General features: G+C 38.2%; 1 protein-coding gene across 1 annotated transcript in view; it reads left to right on the forward strand.

Moving 5' to 3' along the window:
• ANK3 (ankyrin 3) overlaps nucleotides 1–23646 on the forward strand; it is a gene marked incomplete at its 5' end in the record, with an annotated part of 310179 nt that overhangs the window by 205294 nt on the left and 81239 nt on the right. Inside the window, 3 exons of the mRNA XM_084245456.1 lie at nucleotides 958–1030; nucleotides 1183–1245; nucleotides 22010–22133. Of these exons, the coding sequence (XP_084101582.1) occupies nucleotides 958–1030; nucleotides 1183–1245; nucleotides 22010–22133 (260 nt within the window). The remainder of the gene's footprint in view (nucleotides 1–957; nucleotides 1031–1182; nucleotides 1246–22009; nucleotides 22134–23646) is intronic.

Raw genomic sequence — 23646 nt, forward strand, 5'->3', positions numbered from 1 at the left:
AAATGACGGGGATATGTTAAAGGAACACGAGAATGATGTAAAAGAGCTCCCAGTAGCCAAAGCTGGGACAATTTGAGCAAAAATAAATAAAGTAGTATTGAAACTATAATATAAAGTTAAAAATAAGTATCCATGCCTCCATACTGCTATAAATAAATAACTGCATAAATGGGGAAGACAGATTTCTCAGTGAAAATAATTCCAAATAATTTATGAAAATACTTCATCCGCAAAGAGGTAGAACATAATTCACCACTGCTTAAGTGTGGGCTGATAGGACTTTCCTCCAAAGAAAAGAGAATGAGAAGATTTTCTAACATAGAGTGTTGCCAGTTTTTTTGTTTGTTTGTTTGTTTTTTTAAGGCTGTAATTTATATGGATAAAATGCTATCAATGAGGAAGTACAAGATTCACTGGGGCCTTTGATCTATGATACACTCACTGTTCTTTAATTTTTGTGGAGGTTAAAATGATCTAAAATATTTAGTTATAAGAATAATATAGGCAACTTAATGTTTCCTTTTATTCTAGGAATTGAAATACACAGACAATAGGAGAAGACAGAATATGTGTACTGTACTATCAAAGACATACTCTTTGCCATTCATTTGGCTTCTTTTTGCTCAAGACTTTTAATGGAATGGGGTGGCAACTTCAATAGACACTGAGAAAGTGTAGCAGAGGAGTGAAAGTGATTGCTCTTTCCTTTGAAAAAGCATTTTAGGTTTTAAATCTTGACTTAAATCTTGTCAGCTGGTGGGCTTTGTTATAAAGAATTTGTTCTGCTGTATATATGGTGAAGACAATTTTGATGTCATTTTATATGTGGGGGCCTTAAGATACTCAACACCTAAGTCCCAAAATGTCTAATGTTTAATTTATAGAGATTGCATTATTTTCTCATTGAAATGTAATTCTGCTCACACTAAATTGACTGCTTTTTTTTTTCAATACTAGACTATCACAGAGAAGCACAAAATGAATGTTCCAGAAACAATGAATGAAGTTCTTGATATGTCTGATGATGAAGGTATGAAAATGTTCTGAGTTCATAGTAATAGAGTGACTCTTTTTTTCCTGAAGAAAGTTCATTGCAAAATTGTTTTAGAAGCATTAAAATGTTTTGTTTGGTATCAAGTATTGCATTTTTCACCACTTATATTGTCCACTTGAATCATGCAGTTCGTAAAGCCAATGCCCCTGAAATGCTCAGTGATGGCGAATATATCTCAGATGTTGAAGAAGGTATTTGCAAATTCTTATTGTGATGGGCCTTAACTACCAGCTTTATCTTCCATTTCTTATCTTTGGAATGTAACACTTCCTTGAGTTACTAACTTTTCATCTTATCTTGAGATTATTAATCTCTGTATCATTTAAACAATGTGTATTTGGTGTTACTGGTTGTCTCCTTTTAGTCTCTTTAAATCCCCTCTCTTCCCACCCATTTTCCAACTTGAAAATACATGTCACTAATTATCTGGATTATTTTCTTTCTATGTATATCTGTAAAGCAGAAAATTGATGTTTTTCTTGTTTTACATAATCTGAATATCTGACAAAGGAAAACTGATTATTAATATAGCCAAAATATCTTTTTTAAAAAAAGAAAAAGTATCCTTAAAAGTAACTGATTAAATGCCCATTATAAGATTTATTCTTTGTAGTAAAAGCAGCTTTTGATCTTGATATAAAAATGAAAGCTCAACCTGAACGAAACTGCTTTCAAAATACAAGTTTTCAATATTAATTTCATGAAAGACCAAAGTTAAGTAATTGTAGCTCTCCTTCATGTGCTTAAAAAATCTATTTGTGTTCTGTCTTTTTAAAAATCAATACATTTGAACACATCATGATATATAGATAAATGAAGGAATGACATGTAAGAGTTCACTGGAAAACTAACATTTTTACAGTGAATAAATATTATAAAGATGGCAAATTGGGGAATTTTATGAAATAATGAAATGTTTACTATGATAGAATTTATATTTATACTTTCTTGCATGACCAGACTCTCCAAAACTACACTGTCCCTTATTCTCCTACCATTTGCCATCTCATATGTAGCATTTTGCTCCTGGATCAGGCTTCATATTGCTAGTTTTTCTCTGCCTTTAGGTAATCTTTCCTATTTTAATTATTGCTTCCTTCTTTAATTTGCACAAATTTCACTAGAAATGTAAATAAGGGGAAACCTACCTGATCCAAAGTGCCTTAAATTTTTCAGTGTCCAAAGACTGCCTACTGTAAGTGTGTTTTATCTGGGGACTTCACATCTAGAAAAGCTAAGACCTGGGTGATCAATTAGGGACCTGGGAGGACCTGTTTACTGTTTGTAAATGTTGTTTTGATAAATGTTGAAAGCTTCTAGTTATCATTTTTCTTTTTCTCTAAAACATCAACTATATGTTAACCTCTGTTTATCCCCAAATGGATAATATTTGTATCATCTTTAGCATTTTAAGAGCTCTATGCCTTACTGTCATATTATATTTCAATGCCATCTGATACATTTTTAGAGCAATTTCCTATGTGCAGAAGATTAAAAAAGTATTCTCAAATGCATGTGTCTATATGTATAACATGATTCAAAATTGTTTTTAAAATGAAATTATGAAATATAATATGATAATCATAGACATGAAATTTGCTAGATCTTAACAAAATTTCCAAAAATATCTGCATTGATGAGAGGCCAAGTTTGAATGGACTATATGATAGCCTTATATAAGTGAGTAACTAACCCAATAATTTCAAAAAAGGAGAAATTTTGAATTTCTACATTGAAGAAAATTGATCTATTTAACTAGAAATGACAATATTTCCTTTAAGTTTATCTCACCTTGGGAATTTGAAAAGCATATTTTAATTCTGTTTCCCTCTTTCTTTAAATTCATTAGCCTTTACTTTCTCTGTGTGTCCAGGGTCTGTTGGAGTCAAGTGACCTTTGATCTCATAATGTTGTAGAATTTAATGTTGGAAGGGATTGCTTAAGTCACTCAACCTGAAAAATTGCCATTTGGTGCTGTTTAGGGGGTTCTTTGCCCCAATGCCTCAGTGATGGAAGTTACCTAACACCCAAACTGCCGATTCCATTATCAACAATGTCTACGTGGAAAATTCTTTATTTTACTGAATATTACTTCCACTCATTGGCTCCAGCTGAAATACTTGACACTATTTAGAAAAAAATCTGCCTCCACATCTTTCCAAAGAATTGGTTTGGAAGGATGTGATGATCAGTTCAATGTATCAAAAACACTTCTCAGATTGCTCCATGATCAGATTCTTCTCCAGGCATCTTATTATTGCCAGTTCCTTCCTCACCATCACAGTCAGTCTCCATGTGCATTTCAGTGTGTATCCCTCTGAAGTGAACTGGCTGGAACTGAGCACAGTACTCTAGGTGGAGTCTGATCAGAGTACAGTGTAGCAGGGCTATTGCTCTGTTCATGGGAAATAGTAAGATCCATATGGAAGATGAAGATTTTTTTTCAAGGTTATAGCATGTATTTAATTTGACTTGTTAATATTGCTGTCAGTCAGTGTCCCAGTATTTTGTTTCCATGTGTTCCAGTAAGCCACATTGACATATTACTTCCTTGTCTGCTGCATAAACAACCATTTCTAATATTACTCCAAACCCCAAAACAAATCATTTTGAAATTTTTATTTTAAAGGAACCTCTACAATTTTAATGATAGTATTTCTGACTCCTTTGCCTGATAATCTTGCCAGGGCTCTGCCAATTTAGGTGGATTTTATGCTGCCTATTTCAGGATTAGAGCAGATGTTTATTTGCTTGACCCCACAGCATGTTGTGACTATCTCTCTCTCAGAGCTAACAGAAGGTCATCGCAGTGAATCTTAAGGTGCTCGGATATCAGCAGTTTTTACAAGCAAATAAAAATAATAAGTAATATACCCTTCCCATTTTTCTAAAGAAAAAAAAGAATGAGTATGTAATATGGGAAAATATAATTTTAATACTGAATTAGGAAATTGAGTAAATATTAAGGAAATCGTGCTAAGAATAGCATCTCTTTCCGTTGGTTTTTTCCTCTTTGTCATTGGTTTGGTAAGAAATTGGCATAGGTGAAAGAATGTCTGGATTAATTTCTCAAAAAAATAATTAAGGAAAACAAGCCTAGACAGTGTTATCTATTAAAGACCTAGGGTAACAATGGACGTAAGTTAGAGTAGAGCAAAGGTTGAAGTATTAGCAAAGCAAAGCCCTAGAAGAAAGGGGGATAATGCAGCCTTATCTAAGTCAGGATTTTAAGTTCACACACACTGAAGGGGGTAGACAGAACTAGTGACTGGCAAGACCCATACACTTAGCTTAGTCTTGTACTGTCCTCTTTCCCCAAAAGCATGTTACATGTATTTAAAATTAGCATATATGCAAAATTAACATTGATTCTAATGTTGGTTAGATTCTTAAATTTTGTGGTTCAGTTTATAATTAGAAAAAGAAAACAGAGAGAGAGAGAAGAGGGAGGGTAGAAAGATGGGGAAGAGGAAAAGGAAGAGAAAGAGTAAGAAAGGAGAGAAGGAAGGGAGATAAAGGAAAAAGGGAATGGACCCAAATAAAGGAAAGACAGAAGGAAATTGAGATTCAGGTTCAAGTTGTTTTTAGTTATTTCCCCCTTCCAGGGGATTTCATAGCTGCCTTTCATTCAACACTAATTTTAAATCATAAATTCCTATGCAATGTATTTTGTAAATTTTTAAAAATGTGTAAAATGTTATTTTACTTGCAGAATTTTAGTGGGTTGGCGTATCACAGATTTAAAGAACCATGGCTAGGACATAATGAGGTCTAAAATGAAATCAGAAAAGCCAAAACCATAAAGCTGCTCTGGGTGAGAGAAGCTCTTGCTGTGAAGAATTGTCTAATTCTTAGCTACTTACCAATTTGATAAGGCTGTAAAATCCCTTTCAGGAACAGATGCAGACACTGGATATTAAAAGAAAATGTGAGATGCTAGGTTCATATATGGTAGAAATAGTTCTAGAATGTTATAGGTTTGAGATATGACAAAACATTAAGATTTTATTAGATGTTCCATTAGAGAGATCTGAGGGGTGAGGAGAGTCATACTTACCTAGGTACAAGATTGAGTGGCCAATGGAAGCCACAGCAAATTAAAATCCAGATTTCAAAGAACTGAAAGGCTGGATCAGGGGCTTGCAGCTGTGCTCTCCATTATGCTGCTGAGGAAGTGAAGCCCAAATATTGAATGACTTGCCCAGCCAGGTTAGTGGCAGGATGGGACAAGAGCATAGACCTGAGAGTCTGCAAGCAAAGATCTGCTCTTTCATAGCTACTCCAACCTGGGTGTTTTTTTTTTTTTTTTCAAACGCACTAAGTCCTCATTAACAAGTTTTTGGAACTGTAACTTTAAGCAAAATGCTATATAATGAAGCCAATTGATAGAAATAAGAGTTAATCTATGGCATACTTCTGGTTACAAAAACATCACCAAACTTCTGAATAAAGATCCAAAATACTGCTAATATTAAACATTCATTTATATCTATTCACTTTCCAACCTGCTTATTCCAGTTCAAGATTGCAAGTAGCCCATGTCCCTATCCCACCAGTTCAGGCACAAGGGAGAAAGCAAGCCTAGACAGAATGTCCTTCTATTGCAAGGCACATGCGCACGCGCGCGCACACACACACACACACATGCACACACACACATGCACACACACACATGCACACACACAGAGACTGGGACAATTTACACATACCAATGAGTCTGACATGCACATCTTTGTGATGTGGGTGGATATCAGAGTACCCAAAGAAAATCCAGACAGAATGGAGAGAATGTACAAACTCCACAAAGACATTAGCCTCAGCCAGGTATTGGTATTTTTTTCTCAACAATGTTATAATGAAAGGATGTTGAATGAAATGACATTATTCAAAGGGCTGCTATATACAGAACCCAAGAAACCTTCTAAATAATGTGTGTTTAGAGGAAAGAGCAAATCATGCTATTGGAAACTACCACAAGTAATAACAGTTATTTTTTTAAAGACTTTGAGGAAGCTTTAGTAGAAATATTATAGCTTTCTCTGTCCATTTTGACAAAGGAGATATGCAAACCAAGATGCAAAACCAAATAAATATTGGCATAATTTTGAATTGATTTTTAAGAACATAAAACAAATATTTTTAATATGCATCCGAGTATTCTCAATTAGGAAAGAATAAGTAGAATTTGGCACAATTTGAAACTCAAAAAAGTAGAAGAAATTTCTTTGGGCAGCATGAAGTTGGATATCAAGAAAACCACCAGGAAAATACCTATTAGGCCCTCTTTTGTTAAATGCCTCCTATCCTAGTATCCTTATCATCCAAATAAATTAATCAGACTATTATTAACTATTAGATCTCCCGTTGGAGAACAGTCCCTAGGTGGTCCAAGGGATGGTTGTTGTTATGCAGAAATTGTCCTTTGCCTGAAATTTATTATTTAGCAAATAATATCTAGACTTGCACCTAATATTTCTCTTCTTACAATGTTTTTCAAACAGACATTACATAATTGCATGCAACTCTCAGCAATAAAGTCAAAATAACTTCTAAATACCAGAAGCAGAGATCAAACCTTAATTTCTAGTGTATCCTCAGAGCCCAGTAGAGTGCCTGGCACACAGTACACCTTTGGTCAGTAGAGGGAGGCTTAAGGAACGGGTAATTTCACAGGTTTTAAGAGCAGGTAGGATAGAGAAAATGTTCGTGCTATTCCTTTTCCTTCCATTAAACCCCTCCTCAGAGACAATTCTGGGCCATGTATTAAATTGAAAAACAGCTTTACAATGATTCCCAAGGAATATCTGTGTCTCAAAGAAGATTTAGTGAGCTTAGAAGAATTTCAAGTTAAACATAAAATTTGGACTGGGACATGGGCTTTTATTTCTGCTATTCAGTCTCTGGAACTGGAATTGTTGCATGGTTTTATCTGCACTACCACTCCACCCACAGCGTAGTAGAATAGGGAGGTTTTGATGAAACTCTCCCCTAAGTACAACTTGCAAAAGCTAAGTATATTTTTCATAGGAAATGTCACCTGTTCCTCCACATTGTCCACTTACTCAGTCATGTGCTTGACATTTCCATTTAGATTCTCACAGATACTTGAATTGGTCATGTGTTTTTTTTTTTTAAGATTTTTTAAAATTTATTTATTTTATTTATTTATACAAGCACTGGGTACAATCAGAAGTGCGGGAGGGTGAGAGAATTCACCAGAGCCAGAGCGGGGAGCAGAGCAGGCAGAGGGAGCGAAGTACACTGCTGAGGGGAGCAGCGGGCGGCAGGAGAGGTCTGCGCGCCATGTGGGACCCTCCTCCAATGGCCGGGGAGCTGCCTGGGATCGAACCAGCGCTGCAGAGGCTGAGGGCAGCTTCGCAACCCAGAGCTCAACTGCTGTGCCACCGGGGAGGCCCGAATCGGTCATGTTTTAAACATACCCCTCCAAAACGGTTTCTTCCACCCTTCTCCATCTCAATAAATGGCTCCATCATCTAAACCAAAATCTGTGATTATATGTAACCCCCCCTTTCTTATCACTCATCTCCAGCCCCTCAGCAAGTCATGTCAGTTCCGTGTCTTCAGTACATCTCACAGGCCTCTTCTCTCCTCCCCCATTGCCATTGCCCTGATTCCACCCACAGACAGGGCTCCCGTGGAATGATGTTGGAGCCTCTTTACAGCTCTCCACTTCTACTCTTCCCCCACAGGTGCAGCTTTCAGCACATCATTCACAGCAACATTTAAGAAATAGATAAATTGGATCATATTACATGGCACTTTCCAACTGAAAATCCTCCAAAGCTTAGAGTTATGTTTTAGGATTCACTTATCAGCATTGTGTATTTAAGTTTATTGCAGTCATGGTATTTCATTCACTTTCATTTATCTATAATACTCTATGCCTGTGCCATAATTAATTTATCCATTCTGTTGTTGGTGGAAATGTGTATTGTCTCCAGTTTGGGGATGTTGCAAACAAAACTGTTACTAGCTTCCTTATATATTGCCTGGCACACACATGCGTATGTCCCTGTAGATCATAGAAGTAGAAATTTATTTGTTGTCTTGCGGGTTACACAAAGACAGCAGAGTTCATCAAAACCAGGTAACTCTAAGCTAGGATTATAAAATTGGATAACGAGGCTATAAAAAATAGTGATGGAAAGAACATTATGAAGAAAGTGATTAAGGGTGTAGGAGGCTGATTGATATGAGGATGTGGGAGACTTCTGAGGTGCTGCCATTGGATTTCTTAACCTAGGTGGTGCTTATTTTATAACAGTTTATTAACATGTGTATTTACATTCTATATAGTCATCTGTGTCATTTTTATTTTACTATAAACATACATACCACACACATACCTCAAATCAATATGTCTGCAATATATATGTTCTACAATATATGTTCTACAGAAGTAGAACAAAAACCTCCCAAGGGGAATTAGCACAAAATTCAGGCCCTTTTCTGTAGTTGACAAATCTGTGTGTGATTTCACTGGCTACCTCATTTCATTCTCTCAGATTTTACACACTGATTTCTTCTAATGCTCGTTTCAATTTATTAGTCATTAATTTCAGGAGGGAGCAAATGTTTTCTATAAAGGACCAGTGGTAAATATTTTCAAGTATTCAGATCATATGGTCTCTGTCCCTATCTTCAACTCTGCCTTTGTAGCATAAGAGCAGCCAGAGGCAATACCTAAACAGACGGGCATGGCTGTGTGGCACTAAAACTTGCTTACAGAAATAGGCAGGAGGCTGGGTTTGGCCCACAGACTAGTGATTAATTTTGTTTATTTTCTTTCAAACTGGACTATTAGTTCCATGGGAGCAAAATTGTCTTTATATCTGTCATAGCTTTTAGGACATACACATACAAGCCCTCATGTAAGGGTGAATACATCCACTGGAATAAACACACACTTGTGTCTCTGCCCTCCCACAGGATCCCTTATAAATTAACCCTCAACATCACCAACAAGGTCCTTATGGTTTACTGAACCCTTCCTGTGGGCGAAGCATTGAGCAGCATAACATTTTATGCATTGTGGCATTCAACCCTGAGTGACCTCTAAACCAGAGCCTTTGTATTCCCATTTTATAGATGTGGAAAATCAATTCCAGCAAGGTCAAGGTCTCAGCAGGGGTATAGATTCAAAGCTCCAACCTTAACCTCTAACATCAGTGTTGCCTGATAATCAGATAAGTGCTCACAACTGTCAGATTATTGTAAAATTTAAATGAGATGTATTAAAGGTTTTGCTTGGAGAGTTCAGTAACTGTTACTTGTACCTTATATTAATTTTCTCAAAAAAGTTGAGAGCATTAGAATTATTACTCCTAATTTACAGTTAGTCCTGATTTAAAGCTTTAATTTAAATTGATGTTGAGACTGATTTAAATATGGAATCTAAAGCTCAAAGAATTTAAGATTTGTTCAAGTTCACATAGCATAGGAAGGGGAATTTGAATTTAGGTTTCTTACTTCGACTTTCTACTCCATATGATTCTGTCAGAGAAGAACAGATAAAGCAAACAGGAAATTCAGAAGAAATGGAGATTTACTAAAGTCCTCAAGAAGGAAACATTTTGAGAAATAGAATTTGGACAAGCAGATATTTTGGGATAGGGTAGAAAGGTTGGGGTTGCAAAGAACTTTTGCAAGTTCACTAAATATTTTAGTCAAAATGTCACAGGAGGGAAGGTAGGACTCCAGAGAGGAGCTTGGCTAACAGGGCTGGGTAATTGAGCTGCAGCCTCAGTAAGGACCCCAGGGTGGGACCTGAAAAGGAAGAGAAATGGTTATAGAAAAATCTGGGCACACTGACATTTAAGAAGAAGGGGAATGTGAAAGGATGTGAGAGGGAGTAATGATCAATCAAGAGAGAAAAACCAGAAGAGTGGGTTCTCATGGGAGTTATGGGAGAAACTTCCCAGGGAAGGTCCAGCCACATGAGCACAGGCAATGTTCCTGGTGACCCCAGCAGCTGCCGTGTCCATGACATCATGGACATAGACATGGGAAGAGTCATTCTAATGTAGGTGAGGAAAGTCAGACTGTAAGTGTATTTCTTTGTTTCCAGGAAGCTGAGACAGAATGAATAGATAAAGGGCCTTCTTCCAGTGAATGGGTAGAAAGTCTGTTTTAGGACATGACAGGGAATCAGCATGCTTATTGACTAAGGACAACAATAGTTTTGTTTTTTTTTTCCGTTTGCCCAAAACAAGATGTAATTTTGAACATGCTTCCCCCACACACTGTAGATAGATACACAAAAATATTTTACATTTTTATTTATTCACTTATGTTTTTGTGTTGAACTGTGGTGTAGGCCAGAGTTAGAGGGGGGTGGAGCAGATTTTCCAGAGACAGAGCGGGGAACAGAATAGGCAGAATGACTGAAATACACTCCCTAAGGGGAGCAGCTGAGAGACAGGAGAGGTCTGCTGCACCATATGTGGGTTAGCTCCCTGGCTGGGGTTGAACTCAAGCTGTAGTGGAGATAGTGCTGGGACTTAACCCCTAGGCCACCAAGGAGGCCCCACGAAAATATTTTAATCCCTGTCATTTCCCAAAGAAATCTGATCTTCCCTTGTCCCCCTCTCACTAGAATCCTTACTAAAGAGGACCTTCAGCATTGAAAATGAATAGGCAAGGGGAAGGCAGCTGGTGGGCAGAGACCTGGGAACAAGAGAGGTTAGAGAACCAGGAGGAAGTGTCACTTAAGAGGTGGACTGACCAACTGGGCCAGAAATACTCTTACAGTCTGACTTTCCTCATCTACATTAGAATGACTCTCTATGTCCATTGAGATAAGAACTGACAGTTGGCCCCACCTGCCTTTACATTGTATATGCACATCTTCTAGGTCAGGAATATAAAACAAACCAACAAACAGGTCTTTACACATACACCACAGAAAGCAATTTGGTATAATAGAAGAGGCCGAAGTATATGTGATCCTGTAGGTCCTTTACACCTGGGGAAGTACACATGTTCTGTTTTGCACATATGGTCCTTATATACCTAAATAATGAAGAGCTGAGACTAAGGAAGTGTGGATTTGAAGTTGGAATGAGTAGCAAACAATGACTGAATAGAAAAAGTAATTGGCATGATAATGCCATCTTGATACAGCTACCTAATTTCTCCATAAGTTTCAAAACGTTAGCAACTGATTTTTACAAGCTAGCATAAGGCTGGTAGATTATTCACTTGTTCTTTACGAGATCATGAGACCAGTTGAAGTTATCTTGTACTCCTTACCTGGGTGATCATTTGATGAAGTCAGTGTAATATCAAATCTTGCTTACATGACTGAGGGGGATTTCTGAATTAAAGTTAAGAAGTAATTGATAAGAATATTGGGGAGAGGGAATAAAGTCTTTGTCCTACCTCTTCACAGGAAAGACTCTGAATCTGTCTTCCTTTCTGGGATGGGTTTGTTTATTAACCCAACCAAGATCACAGGGGATGTTTTGCATTGCTACATCTGGAAAAGTTCCAGCCCTGAGTCATGCATGCTTACTTCAGAAACTATATCTAGCCTGGATGAAGGAGCAGTAAACTTCTAGACAGCTTTTAAAAAGAGGCATATCTAGCTATAAAGAACAGAATTATGTTTAAGAGTAAAGAATGAAATTGACTTTGTGCTCTTTAAAAAATCAGCCCGAGCAGTCATTTGTTTTTTGGGATAATAGCAACTGGCTCTTGGTTAAGATGTGTGCAGACTTTGCCAATCGTGTCACATTGGTTTCATCCCCTATGAAGCCAGGATCTTGTGAACACCTAGAGCCAGGGAAAGGAGGAAAAAGAAAGCAGTGGATGGCTTTCCCATTTAGACACCAAATCCCTTAAAATGACACAAACTTCTTCAATCTTCTTAAGACTGCCCCTCTTATCTCTTTCTCATTTAACCATTTTTCTCAACTTATCCCCATTGTTGTCAAATATTTTGAGAAGGAAAACAAGAAAATATTGTATGTCTGTACCTTGTGTTTTGAAAGCACAACCACAGCTTCCTAGAGGATGCTGAAAACCAAAAGTTTAAAGGGAAGATCCCACATTTGCTTTTTCCTGAGGGAGAGGTGGAGGGGGGGGGGGCAGGTAGAGAGTAAAGGTGCTGAAGAGAGAGTAATTCCTTTCTTTACCTTGGGTTTGAACTCAGCAGGCTCTCTCTCAGTATGTGGCCATCCCAGAAGTTTCCAGAGCACTTGGCTGGGCTATAGCAGCCCCTCATCCTCCAGCTGACACAGAAGTGCTGTGCTACACACACGAACCTGTTGATGTAGCTCGAACCTATTGATGTAGCTCGCACAATCCCATCATGTGCATATCACCTCCTTTGTTTTCTTAGTCTCAGAATATTCACAGGAAACCTTGCTCAATACAAACTCTTGTTCCAAAGTGCAAGCAAAGGGTGATGTGTACCAAAAGGGAATCCAAGTAACTTTCCCATTATCAGCAGTGTAAATCTAGAGTAGAATTAAACTTTCAGAACTTATGTTACAGGGCAGAGAGAACCCTTAGGACCCCCAAATGTGTGTGCTCTAAATAGATTCTGCCATCTACCACATTAAGACAAAATATACTCTAGTGTGTAAGGCCTTTACATGGAAAAGAACTTTAATACAACTAGTGTGCAATGCAGAAAAGGGGAAGAATAGTTTCCAAATCAAGCACCCGAAGTTACCCATCCCCTTAAGGGTAAATGCCCAGCCAAAGAGGGTTGGCCCAAAGCAGGACCACTGAGGCCTGAAAGCCTGCCACAAGTCTAAGGCACCTTCTGGTGGGGACCCATTGGAAAGGGGCAGAAAGAGCAGACACGAGGATGTGGAGAAAAAAGGAACTCTCCTGCACTGTTGGTGGGAGTGCAAACTGGTCCAACCACTGTGGAGAGCTGTGTGGAGATTTCTGGACCTACTAAACATAGAGCTTCCATATGATCCAGCAATTCCACTCCTAGGTATTTACCCAAAGGACACAGAAACATCAATTCCAAAGAGCACCTGCACCCCTATGTTTATAGCAGCACTGTTTACAATAGCTAAGCTTTGGAAACAACCCAAATGCCCAAAAATAGATGACTGGATCAAGAAGATGTGGTACATATACACCATGGAATATTACTCAGCAATCAAAAAAGATAAACACATGCAATTTGCAGCAACATGGATGGCGCTGGAAGGGATCATGCTCAGCGAAATAAGCCAGAAAGAAAAAGAAAAATACCGGATGGTCTCACTCATAGCAGGAATCTAGAAAACTTAAATAAGGGACCAGGAAAATGAATAACTATAAGAAAGTGAAAATCAAAATCAACAAAAAACTATGAACCAGAGACACTCTATGGGGGGTGGGGAGCGGGGAGTGCAGGGATTGGGGTCAAAATAAGGGGGTTGCAATTGTATGGGAATATAAAAATAAAATTTATTTAAAAAAAAAAAAGAAAAAGAAAGAGCCAGACAAGTCTGGACGGAAAAGAACAAACCAAAATCAAAGCTGCCATCGCTAACCTCCCCACAGGTCTCTCACCCACAGCTGTCTCAACCAGTCCAGGACCAAGAACCAAGTGCAGCTTCTTCACATGTCTCCTTGTGCCTGCTCCTGGTCTTCTTGCTCTCTCTCCTGCTTCTCCCTTTTCCAGTCTCTCCAGCTTCTTCTCCTCCCCACTCAGCCCCAACTTCCCTTGGGTGGGACAGGAACTGGAACCTCCCCCTTTCCCTGGGAACCACCCTGTTATAGTTTGGGTGAATTGGGTCTTAATACCCTCTTCCTACTTTTGCTGCTTTGCTTTTCTAAGAATACAAATGTTGGAGGGTCGGGGGGAAAGATATTAGCAAATATAGTCAGTCTTCAAAATTCTCTGGATTCTTATGTCCCTTATTCCAGACTTCAAAATATAAAATCTGAATCTTAGTTCTCTCATCTCTAAAAGGAGTTGATAGGGCCTCCCCTGGTGGCGCAGGCAGTTGAGCGCAGCACTGTGAAGCTGTCCACAGCCTTGCAGCGCGGGTTCCATCCCAGCTGGCCGGCGAGGGTCCCACATGGCACAGCAGACCTCTCCTGTCTCCCCGCTGCTCCCCTCAGCAGTGTATTTCATCAATCTGCCTATTCCACTCCCCACTCCCTCTCTGGTGAATCCTCTCACCCTCCCATGCATCTGGCCTGTACCCCGGTTCTTTTATAAATAAAAATAAATAAATCTTTAAAAAAAATAAAAAATAAATAAAAGTTGATAATACCACATAGACTTGTTATGAAGATGAAAAAAGAATGACATAATCAAAGCATTTAGAACAGTAATCAGCATATCGTATATACTCAATAAATGTTAGTCCCTTTTTTCTTTGTATCATGCTTCCTGTTATAGGATTAGAATTAAGGCAGGAGAATATGAGAGGTTAATGGGTAGCTTTCAGAGTTTGTCTTCAGTTTAAAAAACAAGTGGTGTTGGTAGATGTGGTGTGGTAACATACATCCAAAGAGGTATTAGCCTGTAACCCTAAATCATATACAGTGTTGCAAATCATTGTTACCACAATAAAAAATTATAGTAAAAAAAGGTGGGTCAACAAAGCAATAAAACTTTCAGCTGCTGATTGTATGGTGTTTGTCATTTGGTTGCAATTGTTACTCTATAATCTGATTTTAAGGACTTTAAAAATATAGCCCAACAGGCTATATTTTTAACACTCAGTTGCCTGTGACTTCAGTAACCCTGGTTGCTTGCTATTTTTGGAGCATTCCCGTTCTCTCTCTCTCAAGCTACATCCTCTGGCTGGGAATGGCCAGTGGCCAATGTCACAATTCCACTCCACTCTACCTATCTTTCCTCACACATTCTGCATTCACTGTCTACTAGATCTATTCAGTCAAATGTGATACCCTCTTTGATTTTTTTGTAATACTTTGTAATCTCTCTTACATCTTCTGTATTGTGGTGTTAAGAGCTTTGTTTTTGCAAGATGACTGCATGGGATTCTAGCTCCAACTTTCACACTAACTAGATGTGTGAGCTATGAAAATGCTTTACTTATCACTTAGGTCCTAGCCTAGGACTCTACTCTCTCACTACTCAAAGTATAGTTTCCAATCACCTGACTACTTGTTCTGCATGCAGAATCTCAGGGCTTCTATGGAATCAGTAGACCTATGGAATTAGTACCACTAGTTAACAAAGACCACAGGTGATACAAATAACAAATTGAAATTTGAGAAACAATGTGTTTGATTAATTGAATTCAATTGCCAAAGCTGGTATTTGAATTCTAATGATTGCCACCAGGAAGGTATTCGATTCTATATTTGATTCTGTTGAGTCAATACTCCATTAAATAAGGCCCCATAAGCCATTGGTTCTCAATGCATGATCTCAGAGTCACTTGAAAACTTGGTAGAAACGCAAATTTTAAGGTGATTCTGATGCATTCTACAGGTTGAGAATCACTGTTTTAAAATACTGACAATTTACCCAGAAGTACCATGTTAACAATATGCATCTCCTTCTTCCTGATTTGTTATTTCATTTTTTCTGTTGCAGCTCTAAAGAGGCAAGTAAGGTCAACTATCATGAAGTTTTGAGTTTCCTCTCCATGTTTGTCATTTACCTGCTGGTGTGGGGAACACACAGCCTATATGACTTCTCTATGGCCCTATATTTTGTTTTGTTTTATTTTGTTAATTTTATTCATTTTTTGAATAGGTGATAGATGCACATGGTATAAAACTCCCAAGTTGGCAGAGTTTACAGTGAAAAGTAAGTCTCCATCCTCCTCCTGGCTCCAGTTGTATAGTTGCCATCTCCACAGGCAATCACTGAAATTTTATTCTTTCTACACATTTATTGAGTAACTGCTATGTGCCAGATACTGTTCTGATCACTGGATATGGAACATACCAGATATCTTGTAGTATTGATTCATTAGTATTCTAAGTTTCTATAGCCTGCTTTAATATAGTAGTTAAAAGTAGAGCTCTGTAGTCAAACTAACTTATTTTGAAACCAAACTTGGCCATATTCTAAGTGACCTTGGATTAGTTACTCTTCCATTGTGTGCTAGGTTTTTTTTATCTTGAAATGGAGATAATTCTATTTTATAAGATTGTTGTGAGACTTATATATGAGATTTTCCCTATAAAGCAAGTGCCTAGAACATAGCAAATACTCAATAAATATTAGAGTTGATTATAATGATGTGATCTCATCCTATTCTTTTATGATGTAAAGTACAAATGGTTAAGAGTTCATTCTTCTTAATTGTTTTCCTTTCTTTGCTATGTGATAATCAAAAAAAATAATTTTATTTTCAGAACAAGAAACAGAAAATTTAAGTGTTCTAAGTTCTGATCATTAACTGCTTGTCTATGAGATTAAGAGACTTGCTCCTAGTTAATCACTAGGAGTGATTAGAGTCTATAGACTATACTCCTGCTTATTTCTAATCTAATTTTTTTAGTCCCATGTAATTTGGAGGTTTCTTACCTTATTCACTAGAGGTGTTTTGTACTATTAATTTCAATGTTATATTGTTACAAAATAGATAATTAGTAGATTCTGCATTTGATAGCAGAGGAATTAAGCACTTCTGAGTAGTGTTCCTGACAATATCATTCAGTGAAATTGCCTTAAGTTTCTTTCTTTATGATTCCAGTCTCCAGACAGATGGAAAAACAACTTCTAATCCCTGAGAAAGCAACATAAATATTCCTTGGTGATGTTTTTAAGGTGGAAAAACTAGAAGGAAAAAAACATACAAAAATATGGAGAAAAGTAAAAAGAGAAAAGAACTCATAGATCAGGAAAACCCTTAAGTTTTGGGCCAAGAACTATTTTCTTATTCCGGTATGAAAAAGGCAATTATTGGGCATATTGAAAGATTTCAAGGAAGTTGAATTAGATCTATTCTACCATTACTGACACTGGACATTGACTTACAATCTAAAAAGGAATGAGGGCATAGCTATGTCACCAACCACAATGCTGATAATGGTTTAATATATTCTCTTTTCCTCCTATGTTCTGGATTCTATTTTTATATTCTTTAAAGGTAGACAAAGTTTATGGATCTTTGAATGGTTGATTATGACATAAGAAATCTCTTCATCTCACCATGATAGGAAAATAAGGAAAAGGAGATTAGTTACTTGGATTAGAAATTGAAGTGATAATTGAAGTGAAATGCCTCTGAACAGCTTTTAGTATATGGTTACTGGTGGGATCAAGGTAGATTTGGGTTTGGATTCTTTAACAATAAGAACATCTGTTCTCATAGTTTTGAAAGGTATAAAGTCAGTCGTAAATAGATGAGGTTATTTCTAGTAGCATTGCCTACTTCTCCTGGATGTTGTGTACAATAATCATACAACATACCACAAAACTAACTCTAATGATTAGGGATGCAGAAGACAACTAGTGTGTGACCCCTAGTGTAACAGGGTGGTCCCCAGGAAAGGGGGAGGTTCCCTGCCCCACCCAAGGGAGGGTGGAGCTGAGCAGGAAGAGGAGAAGCTGCAGAAGAGACTGAGGAAGGAAGCAGGATGGAGCCAGGAGACCTGGAGGAGGCGCATGGAGCCTAGAGACACGTGAAGAAACTGCGCTTGTCTTTTGGTCATAGACTGGGTGACACAGATGTGGGTGAGACCCATGGGGAGGTGACAATGGTAGTTTTTATCTTGATATTGATTTTGCTCTTTTCCTTCCGGGCTTGTCTGGTTATTTCTGACCCTTTGCTGTGGGTCCCCACTGGAAGATGCTTTAGACTTGTGGCAGGCTTTGGGGCTTTGCTCTGGGCCAATCCCATTTGGATGGACTTTTACCCATGAGGGGACGGGTAACTTTGGGTGCTTCATTTAGAAACTAGACTCTTTGCCTTACCTGTATTGTTTCCTAGTTTTATTAAAGTTCCTTCCCATTAAAGTCTCATATGTTTTGTGTTGATGCGGCGGATGGCAGAACCCATTTAGAATAGGCAGGTTTGCGGGGTTTGGGCTGCCCCTCTCCCTGTCCTATAACACTAGGACCTTTGGACCTTGTCATTTCTCATTTCTTTCTGTGTGGGCTACTTACAACAATGTAACAACCTATCTCTAAATCCAGCGGCTTAATTTATTATCTCCCATGGTTATGTATGTTAACGGGGTTCAGCAGGGTTCTTGCGATCCTTTGTGAGATTGCAGGCAGATAGCAGTGGAGACAGGAACAACGTGCACAGTGGTCAATATACCATCCATTCGGAGGTTTGTCACCTCAACAAGGATGGCTGGAACTGAGGGCTCACTGGTGTCTCCCACCATGCAGCCTCTCTGTCTATCTTGTGCTTCTTTATAGCATGATGATCTTCTGTAGTCAAATTTCTTACATTTCGATTGACTTCCCCTGATAAAGTTTTTGAAGTCTAAAAAGGATGAGTAAAAGAGACTAGAAACTTACTTTTATTGAAACCTTACTATATACCAGTCATCAGGCTTGAGATGTTAAGAGTGCTAAGTGGCTTGGCATGTTGATGGGGATAAAAAGCAAAACCACCAATTTGTTTAAGAAAAAGTAGACATGAATTCTAAAACATACTTATGAGATATTTACAATCTCCCAGGGCCAGGAAACTCTTGGTTCCTCATCTAGGGAAATCTCACCATCCAGTGTAGAAACTGAACAGATGTTTTTTTACTGGTAATACATTGTAATATTAAAAGTAAGGAACACCTGTCTTAAGATGGTGAGGGGCATGTATGGGGAGTTCTCGAAAAAGCCGATTGCAAAATTATTCAGGTGAAGAAGAGGGGTAAAGTTTCCATCAAGAGAGTACACCCTATGTAGTTGCTCAAAGTCTAATGAATTTAAGGAATTCTAGAAACTGAGATAATTCTGTTTAACAGGAGAGCAGGTTGGGTGTGGAAGAATAGCCAGAGGGAGGCTGGCCAAGAAGTCAAGGGGAAGGTAGCTCTTTGCAGTCCTGGTCAGGACGTTTGAATTGTGAGCATCATTGAATAAGGTTTTGTTAGTTTGGATTTTAAACACAGACATGGAAAAAGTTGAACTTCCAGGCGTAGTCTCTTTTCCAACTATGACTTCTTCAGCATTTTTACAGAATTGGAAACCACTCTTTTGCTTCAGACCATTTTTCAATAGTGATCGGGCTTTATAAGTGACTTCCCTTCTATTTACAATGTTGATTATAGTTAGGCTGATCAAATTAAAACACCCATTGTCATATCATCTTAATACTAGATAAGTTATCAATTTATGTATGTATTTATCTAGAAAAGCAAGTCTGTGTCTCACTTCATCCGTTCTGCAGATTGGAAGTGGGGTATGTTTAGGTAACAATCTAAGAAATAGACACACAATTATAAAAAAGTGCTGTAAATCATTTGCAAGATAACTTCAAAAGCCTTTACTTAAACTAGCCTACTTCTCCAGCTATTCTGAGAAAAAGCAATTGAAATTGCCTCTCCAGTGTACCCAGATGGAGGATGCAGAAATCCTGCTAGTTTTTTCCTCCACTGCCAACATAAACAGGGTGGAGCAGCTGAGAAGGCAGGTCAGGAGTCCCAGAGAGAGGAAAACTATGTAACAGCAAAGTGACAGAAGCATCCACCAGCACTGCCTCCTGTTTGCACAGCAAAGACGCTCCAGCCAACCCAGCTCGCCCTGGACTTGGGTCTCTCTCTTCTCAAGGAGGGAGAACCAGTCAGTTCCTTTTGTATTAAAGAGGTGAAAGAACTCGTGCCAAAAACTAAAGCAGAACATCCACGAGTGTTGTTGTTTTTTTTTTTTTTTCCTCTCCCAGCTTGTCTCACTTTTGCTCCATTTCTCAAACTTGATAAAAAGCTGCGGTGATTTGTATATTTCCCAATGCTTTTTGGAGAGCATTATGGGAATCGTTGCCGCTTCCCTCTACCCCACAGTTTCACAACCTCAACTCAAGGGCAGGCCCTTGCTCAGCTCTCTCTCTCCCCCACTCCTTCCACCTGACAGAGACCATAAATAACCCAGGCTCCCGGTGTTCCCAGCAGAGAACAAAGTTGAAAGTTTGCCTGGAGCTCCCTGCCACTCCCTGCCCGGGCCACTTCTTTGTTTTCTCCTCCTATTTTTCCTCTACCTGGCTCAGCCCTTTCTTCATTCATATTGGAGAAGTGTCACCGCCTCCTGAAAGGCAGCACCTCGCTAGCTGGGGCTCTCTACTTTTAAGGCTGTCTCAGTTACCCAGTTAGGCACTGGGCACTGGTATCAAATTACTGAAAGTCTACACCGGACCAGTCCTCATATTTACATACAAATAACTCAAGGGCTTGCATTTATGTCACCATTCTGTCCTGCTAGAGGCTTGCCAGAGAAGTTTTTAATCCAATCAGAAGGAGCTTTAAAAGGATGTCTGCGGAGTGATCAAAAGGATTTTACTCTCAATTAAGTGTTGCCAGGTTTTCTTCTTTTTTGTTGTTTTTTTTTTTTTCATCTGAAAATATTGAAAATCCTTGAACTCTGATGAGTGGGGAAAGATGTGTAATTCCTCAATTGTCTAGAGAAGCCGAGATGCTGAGAGGAGCTCAGCCGTGGTGGTGAAGACGTGGATACAACCCAGTAGTTTGGTTTGTTGGGGCTGATTTGAAGGTAGATTCTGAATCACTGCTTAAGGAATTCCTGGAACATCAGGAAAACATTTGATCAGCCCAGCCTGATGGAAATGGCTTTACCACAGAGTAAGATCTTTCTTTAAGTTGTACTTGGTGTGTGCTGTTTTGTTTTTTATCCAATGTATGTGCAAATAACCCAGCTGTAAATAGTTACTTAAAATAATCTCTTGGTTTTGGTAGCAGTAAAAAATGTTTAGTTTTAACATTTGCAAAAACAGTAGTTGACAGTATATTTTTAGACTTGATTGGTAGTTTATAAGTTGAGCTCCTGTGGTTTCCTGAGTTTAAATGAATGGAAATTATAAACGGTACTGAAAGAAGGAATTGGAAAATACAGCTGGAATGGATGAATCACGTTACCTTTGAGAAAACATAACATACTGCCTTTGGAGGTCTCTTCACCAAGCCAAGCTTGTATCCAGAGAGAATGAGAGATCAAGTTTTCCTGTGTGTAGAACTTTTCTACAGCCTGTGCTACATTTCAGGAAGGATGGGAACCATTCCAGAGGTGCAGGCATCCGACAAACCTGCCCTGTCACTCCTGGAATGTGGTTTTTCCATGTGAGGTCATGTTATGCCTATGTAGCTCATAAAACTATTTTATGTAATTAACTCTTTGTATTGAGAGTTTGAGAACAATTTATATAGTCCTTTCAAATTGCTGACATTCCCATTCAATCTCTATGGACGGTAGAGTTGCTTTCCAAACAGCCTGTGAACACTGGTGCAGCTGGCACAGTTGTTAATTTGATAGATTTAGAAACACTTCCAAAACGATATGTTCCACAGTTCCTCAACTGAGCAGTTATATCTTCAGGTACATAACATGCTACTTTCTTACATTACCACAAACTGAAATCCTATGTGCTTGAAGACCATTAAAAAAGTCTGTTCCCCTCCCATATATCATTTCAAGAACAGTAATGAGGAAGTGGCTCTTATTTTGCTATCCAGGTCCATTCAAACAAGCTGCCCTCATTGTGGGCAAGGTGAGGAAAACTAACTGGCATTAAAGATTCACCTTGCTAATCAGCTGGGGATTGAGGGTGAGGAAGGAGATAGGGAAATGTTTTAAATTGGTATTTAATAATCCGGACCTTTTTCTGCTGCTAAATTCCACTCTTGAAATTACAAACTAACCTTTACCTGTACTTTTTTCCTTCTAAACGGCAGTTACAAATATTATCCAGAGCCTAGGGGAAGAGGAATATGAGGAAATGGGTGATTTGCTAATGACCGAGGGAGAGGTTTTCCTCTCCAACTGCATTGTCACAAGGGAAGCTTCTGATTGTGCTTTGCTTTGTACATCTGCAGGTGAAGATGCAATGACAGGGGACACTGACAAATATCTCGGGCCACAGGACCTTAAAGAACTGGGCGATGATTCTCTGCCTGCAGAGGGCTACATGGGCTTTAGTCTGGGGGCCCGTTCTGCCAGGTATTTTATTGTTTCAAAGCTAATTTAAAACGACCATGATTTGTCACAAACCAAGTCATTTCCATTTTTCACATTATCCCAGAATGTGCTCTTTGGATGAGGATGTAAACTTGGTAAAATGTTCTCAGTGCCAGTATCCATGCTCTGTTATTTTCCTTTGTGGTATTCAGTCCTTAATTTAATGTGATTGAACATGTTAATTGTTTGTTCTTTTATTTTTTTCCCACCTTGCAGTCATGCTTCAAGCATAGTAGCAAAAGACACTAACAGAACTGGGAGAACCAATCTGGGTTACATGTAACAACGTGACATTTTGTTCTATATTAGAAGAAAAATCTTATTTTCCAATAAGTAAAAAATGTTTGTATTAATCGTTCTATAGTTTCTCACCATTACTGAAAGAATAAGTCATGGCTGAGACTTAAAAGAGAACATTTCTTGAAAAAACTTAGTGTTTATTAACATTGTCTACCAAGTGTTTTAGTATCTGTTGAAATCATGCCATTAGTTTGTTTACGAAAAACATGTTAGAAGTATAGCAGCTTCTTACCAGAAGTCACAGACAGGAATGGTGGCAAATTCAGTCCTTAAAAGTGTAAAATTTTTGTAAGTGGAAAATCTTGGCTCAAATCTATCAGGCTCCAGCTGAAAGAAATAGGACCTTGTCCAGAATTTGGACAGGGACTTCTTTTCCCTGCTTGGGTTAGCAGCATGTTTGCTGACTGTTGAGTTATTTTGAAGCTAATAATTAAACCTCCTAAGCCAGAGCCCTGGGGACATTTTCCTATAGTTCAAGGAACTGTTGTAAAAAGTTTCATTGTCTAATAGTAAATGGTACTTCCCACAAAGTCAACCTGGGAGTTTATTCTCAGTATCATTGCTGGTAGGGAGCTTAGATATGAAATTGACTTTCTTTCAGTTAGTCTTTTTCTAACAGAATTTGAAACCTCGTATAACTTAGCAGAATTTTTGTTTGATAAATGTATTTATAAAAGACCTTACAATCTTACTGAAACAGGTATCATCATTAAGAAAGGGAAATAACTTTCCAAAACATGTAATATTTCAGGTAATCACAGATAGCAGCATAATCTACAGTATCTTAAAGGATCACAAGGAAAATTCTATTTAGACATTTAAGTAGATTTTGTATCTAATAACAAGCTGGCTTCTCTACTTCTGATAACCTGTGAGAGACACATTTTGTAAATCAGTCATTTGTATGCAGAAAATGGTAGCAGCTGTTATCCAGTGAAATATGAAACCAGAATATTATCTCAAGATTTTTTCTCAAGTCAGTTCTAAGGCTTTTACAGTTCTAATTTTGATTGCACTGTTATTCTTTGTTGCTGTTATATGTAATTCATTTTTTTTCCACATTGGCAACTCATGTTATGCTCAGAGGAAAATAAAAAAAAATCTATTTAGCTGGTATCTTTTTAAAGTATTGTAACAGCATTACCAAATATAATATTCTGAGTGTAACATTTAAAAAGGAAAACATTAAGTGTGT

Source organism: Talpa europaea (assembly GCF_964194135.1).
Source record: "Talpa europaea genome assembly, chromosome: 10".
NCBI lineage: Eukaryota > Metazoa > Chordata > Mammalia > Eulipotyphla > Talpidae > Talpa > Talpa europaea.